This window comes from Schistocerca gregaria, chromosome 11, assembly GCF_023897955.1.
Source record: "Schistocerca gregaria isolate iqSchGreg1 chromosome 11, iqSchGreg1.2, whole genome shotgun sequence".
NCBI classification, from domain to species: Eukaryota; Metazoa; Arthropoda; class Insecta; order Orthoptera; family Acrididae; genus Schistocerca; species Schistocerca gregaria.
The window spans coordinates 106,600,464-106,614,025 of NC_064930.1; the positions used below are offsets into that span (position 1 = coordinate 106,600,464).

Below are 13,562 nucleotides of genomic sequence, written 5' to 3' on the forward strand. Positions count from 1 at the left end.
TACCATCTGGTGAGCAAGATGTATGACACAGGTGAAATACCCTCAGACTTCAAGAAGAATATAATAATTCCAATCCCAAAGAAAGCTGGTGTTGAGAGATGTGAAAATTACCGAACTATCAGTTTAATAAGTCACAGCTGCAAAATACTAACGCGAATTCTTTACAGACGAATGGAAAAACTGGTAGATGCGGACCTCGGGGAAGACCAGTTTGGATTCCGTAGAAACACTGGAGCACGCAAGGCAATACTGACCTTACGACTTATCTCGGAAAAGAGATTAAGGAAAGGCAGACCTACATTTGTTGCAATTGTAGACTTATAGAAAGCTTTTGACAATGTGGACTGGAATACTCTTTCAAATTCTGAAGGTGGCAGGGGTAAAATACAGGGAGCGAAAGGCTATCTACAATTTGTACAGAAACCAGATGGCAGTTTTAAGAGTCGAGGGGAACGAAAGGGAAGCAATGGTTGGGATGGGAGTGTGACAGGGTTGTAGCCTCTCCCCAATCTGTATATTGAGCAAGCAGTGAAGGAACCAAAATAATAATTCGGAGCAGGTATTAAAGTCCATGGAGAAGAAATAAAAACTTGGAGGTTCGCCGATGACATTATAATTCTGTCAGGACTTGGAAGAGCAGTTGAACGGAATGGATAGTGTATTGAAAGGAGAATATAAGATGAACATCAACGAAAGCAAACCGAGGATAATGGAATGCAGTCGAATCGGGTGATGGTGAGGGAATTAGATTAGGAAATGAGACACTTAAAGTAGTAAAGGAGTTTTGCTATTTGAGGAGCAAAATAACTGACGATGGTCGAAGTAGAGAGGATATAAAATGTAGACTGGCAGTGGCAAGGAAAGCGTTTCTAAAGAAGAGAAATTTATTAACATCGAGTATTGATATAAGAGTCAGGAAGTCGTTTCTAAAAGTATTTGTAAGGAGTGTAGCCATGTACGAAACAGGAACGTGGACGATAAATAGTTTAGACAAGAAAAAAATAGAAGCTTTCGAAATGTGGTGCTACAGAAGAATGGTGAAGATTAGATGGGTAGATCACATAACTAATGAGGAAGTATTGAATCGGATTGGGGAGAAGAGGAGTGTGTGGCACAACTTGACAAGAAGAAGGGATCGGTTGGTAGGACATGTTCTGAGACATCGAGGGATCACCAATTTAGTATTGGAGGGCAGCGCGGAGGGTAGAAATCGTAGAGGGAGACCAAGAGATGAATACACTAAGCAGATTCAGAAGGATGTAGGCTGCAGTAGGTACTGGGAGATGAAGAAGCTTGCATAGGATAGAGTACCATGGAGAGCTGCATCAAACCAGTCTCAAGACTGAAGACCACAACAACAACAACAGCATTCGTCAAATATTTTTGACAGAGAACTTTTGATGTGGCGTATAACCCTTTATTTGGCAGTGTTGCTCTCAAGCAACGTCAAATTTACGTTGGTCTTATGGGACAACAAACACTCCCCAGTGCCTTTTACTGGCATTGTTGCCTCCAGGCAACGTCCTTTACACACTGCGAGTGCCACTTGTTGTAATAATTCAAGGTTTTCCACACGAGATAGCAGTTGGTGCAGTGATGTTACAGAGATCTCCTCGTGTGAGCAACAGGGGTACCTTATTTTGGTTCTGAAAGAGTGGATTTCAATAAATTGGCAGTAATCTTAGCAGACCTTCTTCAAGAAATACCCAGAGGTGAGTTTACAGCAGAAATATTTCAATCCAGTATTGTTTTAATCATGTAAATAGTGAAAACTTTTACGTTGTCTGTGAGCAACATTGCCCATAGTTGGGACATGTCACATTAGCATGTTATGCTTACGGCAGATACTCGAAACAATAAAATCGTGACACTTGCAAGCTCATTTTGTGGTGTCCAACCCGTCTCACCAGTAAAACGATGGGACAGTAATGAAAAAAGAACAATTGATGTGCCCTGTCCCAGTATTGTACGGCAGTACAACAAGCATATGGGAGTTGATATTTCTGGTATGCTGATAGAGCTCTACAGAGTACCAATGACAACTAGGTGTTGGTACAAGAGATTGTTTGGATTTATGCTAGATTTGAGTGTTGTAAATGCCTGGCTGGTATTTCGAACAGAATATCTGGACAAGAAGACCTCACTGAAGTCATTCAGGGCAGGTATTGCCAATGGGTTGATGTTTTCAGGGAAAGGAAAGTAGGAAGACCCTCAATAGACGTAACACCACCACAAAAGAAGAGAAGGAAGCCAACAGCTCCGACTGTTGCACAAGATGTCCGATTTGATAATATGGAGCATTGGTCTGTATAAGGTCCCAAACGTTGTTGTCCTTATTGTCCATCTGGATTTTCTACAGTCATGTATTCAAAATGCAATCTAGTATTGCGCTCCGTTCCAAAGAGGAACTGTTTCCAATAATTCCATTGCAAGAAGAAGTAGAAGGGAGAATGGAACAGTTCTATTACACAGCAGGAATGCATGAATGTGTTCATAAATTAAATTATTCACGTATAGGAAACCTTTTGCCTGAGATTATTGGCAAACACTTTTTTTCTATAATATGTATAAATGTGTTCTACTGCTCGCAATGTTGCTTGTAAGCAACATTTCATAATTTTCATAATTTGTCAACAATTTCTAAAACTGACTGAATTGTATTTCTTTAAGCATAATAAATAAATACAAGCACTGAAAATTTTTTGTTTGTTTTTATTTTCACCATTTTCCAGGTAAAGGGTTAAAAGGGGTATTCCACTGTCATCATATTTTTCGTCAAATTTCAGGATGGCGGATGACAACTTAGTATTCATAATTTTGGTTTTGCAGCTCCTTGTATTGGCCGTGTTTGCAGTTAAAAATTGTTGGATGTGAGCTTTGCCAGTTATGCAAAACACCGTTTTTTCTCAGGACCCAAACATGTTTCGGAATCACTGTGCCATCATCAGTGGGTTTTCGTTTTTTTTATTCTGTAATGTGAATATTTTTTTTAAATGATTATAAAATTATTGACCCGTGTGTCGGCTCTCAACATATGTCGCGCTGTTAAGATTGTTCTGAGTTCAAAAATGGTTCTAATGGCTCTGAGCACTATGAGGTCATCAGTCCCCTAGAACGTAGAACTACTTACACCCCTAACTAACCTAAGGACATCACACACATCCATGCCCGAGGCAGGATTCGAACCTGCGACCGTAGCGGTTGCGCGGTTCCAGACTGTAGCGCCTAGAACCGCTCGGCCACCCCGGGCGGCTTGTTCTGAGTCCTTCCATTCCATCGTTAATTGATCCTTTCATATTTATCGTTATGCTGCGTACGATTCTGTTGAGATTCCCCTCTGGCGGCGTGTCTGGTCTTATCGGTTTTCGAGTCGTTGCTTTCTGTTAGCATCTTTGGGGGGGGGGGGGGGGGGGGTTGGTTGGTTGCCTAGCGGTGACGGGTCGATCGGTCGGTTTTTAAAATCGGGAATTAGAGAATGTCGTAGTTGAGACCGCGGCGTGGCGTGGCAGTGGAGAGTTAGCTGTTGTTCGGAGAAGCCGCGTGGTCTATCCTGGCGGTGCGAGACGTGTGGGACGAGTTGACGGGACAAGGCGTAAGCTCTTGCTGTGAGCACCAGGGGTGGTTCCGAGCCACTGCTTGGTGGGAGCGACAAGGGACGTCTTTATATTTTCCTTCTGGAGGCGGCAATTTTGGGCTAGAAACTCGCCTAACTTGAGGAGCGGTGCAGAGAAGACGAGGGCTCCGGTGACAGAGCGCGTGGCTGCGTGACTGTGCCCAGCTGGGTACGCTGGCGACGTGGACACGGTCGGGTGCGAGGAACCTTTGCATCGCAGTTCACCTGCTGTTTCTCTGATAAACTGCAAGTTGAGTTGGTTAAAGGTTTAGATGTTAATTGAAGACTTTTCGTTTGTGCAATCAGCGTCTTTTCTGCCTCGTGGCTTCCTGCGTTCGGGTTTCCTGACCCTGTCACCGGCGTAATCATAGACAGTGATCTTTTGGCTTCTTGTTGGTACTGCCTGGTAGGAAGTGTGTTATTGGCCAGTGATTATGGTTCCTGATTTGATTCCTGCTACTCCTTCGCTGGCGTCGCGTGAGGTCGATGTGGTTGCTGAATGTGAGGCGCTGTGGGTCTGTTAGTCCGCTTCCAGCCTGAGCATCCTTTGGGAGCCAATTGTGGCCGCCCTTAACACCAAGTCGGTTAATTATTTCTATCCCACGACATTTTGGTGGCAGGACATGGCATTAAAGTTGTTAGTTATTGTAAAATGTTAAGTGGTTGTATTTTACTCTGTTTTTGACCACTGTTTAAAAAGGTTAAGTTTGCCTTTCATTGGCGCCTTTTTTTTTAGTTATGTGGCTTTAAACTTGTTAGTTATTGTAAAAGGTGAATGACTGTATCTTTGCTTTGATTGTTTTAATCTACTTGGCATCCTTGCCTCCCTGTTAGCGAGCCCTTGTAAATTCATATCTTGTTGTGTCAAAATTTAAAAGAAGTGGCTCCCTACATGCTCGGAAGTGAAATTGTAACTAAACTGGTGTTTTTCTTTCTTTACTTGGAAAGTTTTAATTTTGTTATTAAATGCTTTATCAAAGTCTGCTTTAAATAAAATGGCTTGGCTATTAACGGTAAAGTCAAGTTTTTAATTTCATTACTTGGAAAATTTTGATTTGCTTGTCAAATGTTTTATCAAAGCCGGTTTTAAGTAAAATGGCTTGGCTGTTAACTGTAAAGTAAATTGTTTTGAAAAGGCACTCATGCCTGCTAGCCTTTTGGATCTGTTCCTGGTCAAGTGAGAAAGAAATGACTTTTAATGGTTGAAGCAATCAATAAAAAAATTGTAAATTGCAACTCGACAGTAACCAATTAATTTTGGCACCGTTTCCCAACTGGGGGCTTTCCTTGATTAATCTTAACACCCGTCTCAATTATGTGCATCTTTAGTTCAAACAACAGATCGTTTCTTTTTGTAAATGCCTTTACATTTGGTGTGCATGAATTTTCTGGATCATTTGTATGTTAATTACTGCAGGTAGATTGTCATCTGCAAGCAAACGATGTTGATGAGAAAGTTTTTTTCTGGGAGTTAACCTATCTTCTAGAATGTAATTTAGTTTGTCGCAATGTTTTCGCGCCTATATTCGTTTTTACTTACGTTTTCGTGTGGCAAGCACTTCCATTCTCCGCATCATGCTGAGGTGTTGTGATGCACACTTAACTATAACAAGTATTTTCCACAAATATCGTAGTAAAACACTTTTCACCTCACCAAAACACAGTGTGATTGTGGTTTTCCGAGCAAAAAACTTTCTCATCAACATTGTTTGGTTGGAGATGACAATTTACCTGCAGTAATTAACACACAAGCGATCCAGAAAATTCATGCACACCAAATGTAAAGGCATTTACAAAAAGAAACGATCTGTTGTTTGAACTAAAGATGCACATAATTTTATGATCATTTAACAAAAATGTTCACATTGCAGAATAAATAAAAACGAAAACTTACAGATGATGGCCCAGTGGTGCCGAAACATGATTGGGTACTGAGAAAAAACGATGTTTTGCATAACTGGCGGACCTCACATGCAACAACTCAGTATTATACGCTGCATTTGCTAGTACCACAATTGCATTGCGTGCGTATTTCGAAGAAAAGCCGCAGAAAAAAAGGAAACATGCTTGGATGAACCAATAGGTATTACATAGAGATAATGAAAGCATTCAGCAAAATTTGTTACGAGAGCTGCAAGCAGAGGATGTCAAATCTTGGATTTATTTAATCGTAAGGTGATTTTATACAATATACAGTTGATATAAAGCAAATCATTTTATACAATATACATATGATATTAGACAAGGTTAAACCTTACAGTCCGCGTTTTTCAAACCAGTTAATCAAGCCGGGTGTGAGAGTGAACAAGTCATCGGGAATTCCAGGGTATGAATGAATTGGACAGCGTTGGCCTAAATGTTCGATTGTCTGCTCTTCTTGATTACATTCACACATTGGTGAACCGATCCAGCCCCATTTGTACCTCAAGTACCTACAACAACCATGTCCAGTCCTTAACCTGTTGAGGCGCAACCATTAACCTGTCGACTTGGGGGACGATTGCTGGTCACGTCCGTAGGTATTACCTATATTACCCTACACGTGACCCCTGGATGGTGCTAAACGAGCAACTGTGATATACAAATCTTGGATATAAATTACTTAGGAATGGATGTGGTGTATGTCAGTATTTGCTCAGTAAAATGGCTTCTCATATCACAAAACAGAATACTCTCATGAGAAATGCTACGATTTCTTAATGCAGAAGAGCTACACTAGTTTACAATACAGCACTGGAATATCACGTTGACAATTAAACAAAATAATTCCAGAAACGTGTGAAGCGGTTTATAAAACTGAAGATGGAATATGAAAAGGTAAATAAATGTTTGGCAAACGATATGGGTAATAAGAAATATATTTATTTTTGAACAATTTATTTAATGGAATTAGTATTCCAACAAGTACAAAATTAATAAATAGAACGAAACAGATGGCATCCAGAGCTCAAAAATAGACAAAGTAGAATAGAACGGTAAGAAAGTACTTTTACTTTAGAGTTTGACCACGTCCTCTATTCCGGCTTGCTGAAGACCTGCCTCAATGTTTCCAGATGTAGAGGTGGATGGCTGTGGCTGTGACTGTGGACGTATGTCGCCTGCAGTATATCCACCTGTCCATGAACACACAATTCATAACATTTTCTTTGCCCCTTGCTCACCCCCCCCCCCCCCCCAACGTCCCTCACACCGCAGTCGAAGACGTTAACTAAAATTGAAGCTAAGACAAACCGCTGTAGCGACGCCAGCGCTCCAAGCGGTTACATTTCACATTGCAGTGAACAGAAGACGAACGAGTTCCATGACCTTATCTACGGCCGGCCCTAGATTTGATCATATTTATTTGATGACAGTGGAGATATGACAAAGCTCCCTATAACACCATCAAATTTCTCTGACAAATATTGAACGTATCAACCTTGACGAAGGAGTACAGGGTGATTCTGAAGTCACTGCACATTTCAGTGACATAGTAACGGAATATTTGTTTCTCGCAGTTACTATGACAGAATGCTAGCCATAGAAGAACGCTGATGTTGTCTTTCACTTCCTGAATTATGTAGGGATTTATTTCATAGACCTTAGTCCTCACAGGAAAAATCGTGTCTTGTTAGATCTGGAGAACGTTGTGGCCATAAATATTTGCTGACAGATCGATCCTCAGTGAAGGCATCGTGGACTCGTTCCAGGGATACCTCAGATGTGTGCCATGTTGCTCCATCTTGCTGGAAGAAGGAGTATTGTAGGACTGATAACCTCAGATGTATAGTCTCATAGTGCTTAGAGCCAAGCAGTAAGTCTCATAGTGCTTAGAGCCAAGCAGTATTTTCTTTCATAACCAGTGAGTTTGGCACAAAATACGTCAAAGATTTCCTCATATGTAACCGTGTTGAAGGTAGTCCAAAAAATATCGGTCCAATGTTGTGCGTTCCTGTTACTCCACACCAAAATCCTGTTTTTTTCATTGTAGAGTTCAAATGGTTCAAATGGCTCTGAGCACTATGGGACTTAACATCTGAGGTCATCAGTCCCCTAGAACTTAGAACTACATAAACCTAACTAACCTGTGGACATCACACACATTCATGTCCAAGGCAGGATTCGACCCTGCGACCGTAGCTGTCCCGCGGTTCCAGACTGAAGTTCCTAGAACCGTGCTGTCACAGCGGCCGGCGATTTGTGGGTAACAGAAATATTTTTACTATGAACTGACTTCATACTGTCAACCTAGAATCTCATTGACAGGAGCAGAATTGCCTTAGGTAACGAGTCCCGCTACGAAACGAGCGCCGATGATCAGCGAAGGCCGGCCGCTGTGACCGAGCTGTTCTGGGCGGTTCAGTATGGAACCACGTGACCGCTACAGCCGCAGGTTCGAATCCTGCCTCGGGCATGGATGTGTGTGATGTCCTTAGGTTAGTTAGGTTAAAGTAGTTCTAAGTTCTAGGGGACTGATGACCTCAGATGTTAAGTCCCATAGTGGTCAGAGTAATTTGAACCGTTTGAACTGTACGATGAAAAAAACAGGATTTTGGTGTGGAGTAACAGGAACAACAAGGAAAGAATTAATAAAAAGCATCAAACAGGTGAAGTGCTTTTAACTTGTAGCATCCAGAGCTCAAAAACAGACGAAGTAGAATGGAACACTAAGAAAGAACTTTTATTTTACAGTGTGACCACATCCTCTATTCGGGCTTCCTGAAAAGCTGTGCCTGGATGTTTCGAGATGGATGGCTGTAGCTGTGATTGTGGACGTATGTCGCCTGCAACATATCCCACCTGTCCATGAACACACAATTAATAGCATGCACTGTGCCCCTTGCTAACCCCCCCCCCTCCCCCTGCCGCCCTCCTCCCTCCCCCCCCCCCCCCCATAGTCGAAGCATGTTTAATCAAAAGTCTAAGGAAAACACCGGCTTTGAAGCCACGTCAAACAGCTCTAGCGACGCCAGCGCTCCAAGCGGTTACATTTCACACTGCAGTGAACAGAAGACGAACGAGTTCCACGACAAAATATGTGGCAGGCCTTGGATTTGATCATACACTACTGGCCACTAAAATTGCTACAACAAAAAGAATTGCAGATGATAAACGGATATTTGCTGGACAAACATACTATAACTGACATGTGATTACATTTTCAAGCAATCTGGGTGCATAGATCCTGAGAAATCAGTACCCAGAACAACCACCTCTGGCCGTAATAACGGCCTTGATACGCCTGGGCAATGAGTCAAACAGAGCTCGGATGGCGTGTACAGGTACAGCTGCCCGTGCAGCTTCAGCACGATACCACAGTTCATCAAGAGTAGTGACTGGCGTATTGTGACGAGCCACATGCTCGGCTACCATTGACCAGACGTTTCCAATTGGTGAGAGATCTGGAGAATGTGTTGGCCAGGGCAGCAGTCGAACATTTTCTGTATCCAGAAAGGCCCGTACAGGACCAGCAACATGCGGTCATGCATTATCCTGTTGAAACGTAGGGTCTTGCAAGGATCGAATGAAGGGTAGAGCCACAGGTCGTAGCACGTCTGAAACGTAACGTCCAACGTTCAAAGTGCCGTCAACGCAAACAAGAGGTGACCGAGACGTGTAACCAATGGCACCCCATACCATCACTCCAGGTGATACGAATACACGCTTCCAATGTGCGTTCACCGCGATGTCGCCAAACACGGATGCGACCATCATGATGCTGTGAACAAAACCTGGATTCGTCCGAAAAAATGACGTTTTGCCATTCGTGCACCTAGGTCCGCCGTCGAGTACACCATCGCAGGCGCTCCTGTCTGTGATGCAGCGTGAAGGGTAACTACAGCCGTGGTCTCTGAACTGATAGTTCGTACTGCTGCAAACATCGTCGAACTGTTCGTGCAGATGGTTATTGTCTTGCAAACGTCCTCACCTGTTGACTCAGGGATCGAGACGTGGCTGCACGATCCGTTACAGCCGTCCGGATAAGATGCCTGTCATCTGGACTGCTAGTGATACGAGGCCGTTGGGATCCAGCACGGCGTTCCGTATTATCCTCCTGAACCCACCGATTCCGTATTCTGCTAGCAGTCATTGGATCTCGACCAACGCGAGCAGCAATGTCGCGATACGATAAACCGCAATCGCGGTAGGCTACAATCCGACCTTTATCAATGTCGGAAACGTGATGGTAAGCATTTCTCCTCCTTACACGAGGCATCACAACAACGTTTCACCAGGCAACGCCGGTCAACTGCTGCTTGTGTATGACAAATCGGTTGGGAACTTTCCTCATGTCAGCACGTTGTAGGTGTCGCCACCGTCGCCAACCTTGTGTGAATGCTCTGAAAAGCTAATCATTTGCATATCACAGCACGTTCTTCCTGTCGGTTAAATTTCGCGCCTGTAGCACGTCATTTTCGTGGTGTAGCAATTTTAATGGCCAGTAGAGTACTCGCAAACTCACTCATCAAAACTTAGAAGATACTTCATGTTGGCCTAGAATCATGAAATTTGGCAAAAAGGAAAGTTTCACAGTGCCACCATTAGGGGACAAAAATGCGGAAACTAGATCTGTTGTTATATCACACGAAAACTAGTTTGCGAATGCTTGTTCCACATACAATTTGAAACGTCGTATCTACGTTCAGCAATCACTCCTGGATATCTGACGATGGATCGATTCCGAGACGCCTCATATGATCAATAAAGTCCCATTCCCTCATTTTTGATATTTACCGTCGCTTCCCAGTGTGCCTGAAAGGAGAATTACCGATTGTTTTCAAGTTTCACGGGTAAGAAACGACAAAAATATTTTTTTCGTGTGATACTTGAAGTAACAATTGTCGGGTTTTTCCTTTTTACTTGTTCTGTGAAAACCTTGCTTCACGCCAAATTTCATTGTTTGTCGTCATCAGTAGTGTCCTACAGATTTTAGTGAGTGAGTTTGCGACTATCAAAATATGTAACGTATCTGGCCGGATCTTTTAATTGCATAGACTTAGCTTACATTTATTACTCCGCCAAGGGGCCGTAGACTTTATTATGACAAATTAAGAACTTGATACGCCAGTCTACTCGAGAGAAAAAGGGGTCATAATACAGGGACGAAAATTTACGAATATTTTTTCGCACTGTATAATTACAAATGAACAAATTTCACATTGTATCCTTTAACTGTGAAATCTTGCTTCTTACCAATTTCATGACTAGGACAACTGGAAGTGCCCCATGGGTTTTGATGAGTGAGCTTTCGAGTATCAAAGTATTTGACATAAATGGACGAATCTTCTGACTGAACTGAATTAAAAGCTTAGAATTTTTACACTGCCACGGGGCCATAGACTGCGGTATACGCCTTTATGTTCCTGATAAAAAAGGGCTCTTAACAGTCTGACACACAGGCGGAAAATAAAGCGAAGCTACAATGGTTCGGCTTTCGCAGATTCATGCCAGAAGCCCGAAAAACTTGCTCAAGACTCCAAATGAAATTTTTGCCATTGATCTTTGAGCTTAATTATTGGTATCATTTGGATTTCATATTATTTTGCGATTGAAAATTCGTAAGGAAGGTGAGTTTTTGGGATCTCGGTAAAAAAAATTTAAGTATCCGGATCCCTCCAAAATTAGTTGCCGATCCGTGAGCTACAGTGTGGCATTCACAAGAGAATTCACGAAAAAAAGAGAGTGAATGATGACAAAGATGTATTTCAATAAGGAAACGCTCCAGAACAACAAAGAGCAATTCTGCTTTCACATCACATGATGTATAAAAATCAGGAGAGCTCTTTCAGATGTGGGTTGCCTTGTTGCAAGTGTTCCACGTTTGTGCAGAGCAATAGCTCTATTTCACAGAAAAATGAACTGGCCTTTGGAGTTCTATAAAGAAAGAAAAAGAATTATGAGAAGTCCATTAAATTTCGGGCAAGTAGTCGCACAAATAAAATTTATTCCACTGATATTTCGGCCGCGTATCGTCCAGCCATCCTCAGAGTAAGTCGCGGCCGAAATATGAGTGGAAGAAATTTTATTTGCGCGACTGCTTGCCCGAAATTTAAGAGATTATTCATTATGCCGCGAAAACTCGAAAATGCACAGAATTATTCTACTTTCAGAAATATTGCGTAGTACTCTCCTTACATCATAAACGATTATGTACTTCAGTTATCACTTTGCAAATAAAATCCTTCAAAGCAATCCCTAAAAACATGTTATTTCTAGCATTAAAAAACTTATTTTATTCCTAATGCAGGTCTAAATGCTATACGTCATAATATTTTGGGTAACGAAAATTTTTAAACGTCTTAGTTTAGCCTAATTTTGTCTCAGAACGACGCCCTGAGCACCGATACAATTTTTTTTCTGTTACAAAATCTAAGCCCAAAAAAGAGGAAGGTAAACAACCCGAAATAATCGCAAACATTTTTACGCTCAGTGCGGAAGTCGTGTCGTTTCGAAACCGGTTGTAGCGACTGAAAAAGATACAGGCTATAGCAACACTGGTAATCTATACTGTAACAGATTACCTCACTGGAAAAATGTAAGAGCACACGGAAATTGCCCTCGATGCGAAAGACAGCCCCATTTGACCGCGTAAGGACCGCGTTTCGAAGCACTTTCGCCAGTTAACGTCGGGTCTGGTGGAAAATCACATCCCTGCGAACTGATAGGTCGTGAAAATATTTCTGACTGCCTTTAATCTAGCCTTCACCACTGAATGCCGTAAAGATTCGCCGAGAACAGCACGTTGCTCGGATTCCACGTTAAAAGCTAGGTCTCTTTTCGCCGCTACGATAACTGGGATAGGTTAGGGACACGCAAGTCATCGAAGCTGTGTCCAATCGACAAACTTTAAACAGACGGTTGAGCCACATTGTAACTTTTCGTCTTCATCAAGCAATTTTTTTTTTTCTTTTTGTAGTTGATAAACTTGAATTCTCATGTCACAGCGAAACACAGTGCTAGCGTGACTCGCAAAAACATACGAGCAACAGGCTTCCCTGTCAAATGCAAAATGGTGAACAGCTGATACAGAAAAACGACGTGTGACGAAATTACTGGCGCAGATAAGACGGCATCCGTCGATTATGAAATGTGACGCAGGAACCGTGATGTTGCCCACGTGAGCGCTGCGTTACGAAAAAGCGTCGTCTGCTTATAGCACGTTACAAAGTTCACGGCCAGGACTCGTGAGTCAACGCAAAAGCATAAATATCGTACTAACTCACATCTTCCTGCAAACAAAATTAGGGCAACTCTAACGAATAACACTTTTGCGTTAATACACAAGCACAGCGCATTCTGTGTCTGCTAAACGTGTTGAAAGCTACTCGCAAAGCATTATCTCGCGCGTATGAGGTTGTGATCATGACTACCTCCGTCGACATCACACCACCTTGCGAAGTACGGTAATCGTTGTATGCAGGGTACGTACCTGGCATTTCTGCTACAGATTCGTTGCCGGTGGTAGATTATACGGCGTCCGCGGACCAATCAGCAATGTTTATCCGGCGGCGCCACGTGCGCGATACTGAAATCGCCGTGCAGACGCCCGGCATTTTAGTAACGATTGGCAACGCGGCGCAGGTGGCGCCGCGCGGCGATCGGCTCGTAAACTACTGCCGATCCGACTTCCGACAGCGGCGGACATTCGAATGGGGCCTCTCAGCGTAAACGAACGCGATCTTCGCGTTTCCTCTAAAGTGTGCCTTACGCTACCAAATGAAACTTTTGTTGGATATAAAGGTTTCTCTTTCTATTCCGTTTGCTTTATTACAGTTAAATAAAATAGCGGGCAGTGACAGAAACTTTTATTTCCTGTGCAAAACAGCTAATGGAAAAGGATACCTATCTTTCAAACGAATACTGTAGTTTGTATCGCGTACAGTCACATTATTGTTAGACATTTCTAAGCGAGGGATATATCTAATAGTACTTCTAAACATCAGACATTTTCCTATGAGACTGTTTATTC

General features: G+C 42.5%; 1 protein-coding gene across 1 annotated transcript in view; it reads right to left on the reverse strand.

Annotated features, from left to right (window-relative positions):
• LOC126295354 (putative sodium-dependent multivitamin transporter) overlaps positions 1 to 13,179 on the reverse strand; it is a 308,018-nt gene extending 294,839 nt beyond the window's left edge. Inside the window, exon 1 of the mRNA XM_049987826.1 lies at positions 13,023 to 13,179. Coding sequence (XP_049843783.1) covers positions 13,023 to 13,029 — 7 coding nt within the window. The 5' untranslated portion in view covers positions 13,030 to 13,179. The remainder of the gene's footprint in view (positions 1 to 13,022) is intronic.
• Positions 13,180 to 13,562: the final 383 nt, after the last annotated feature.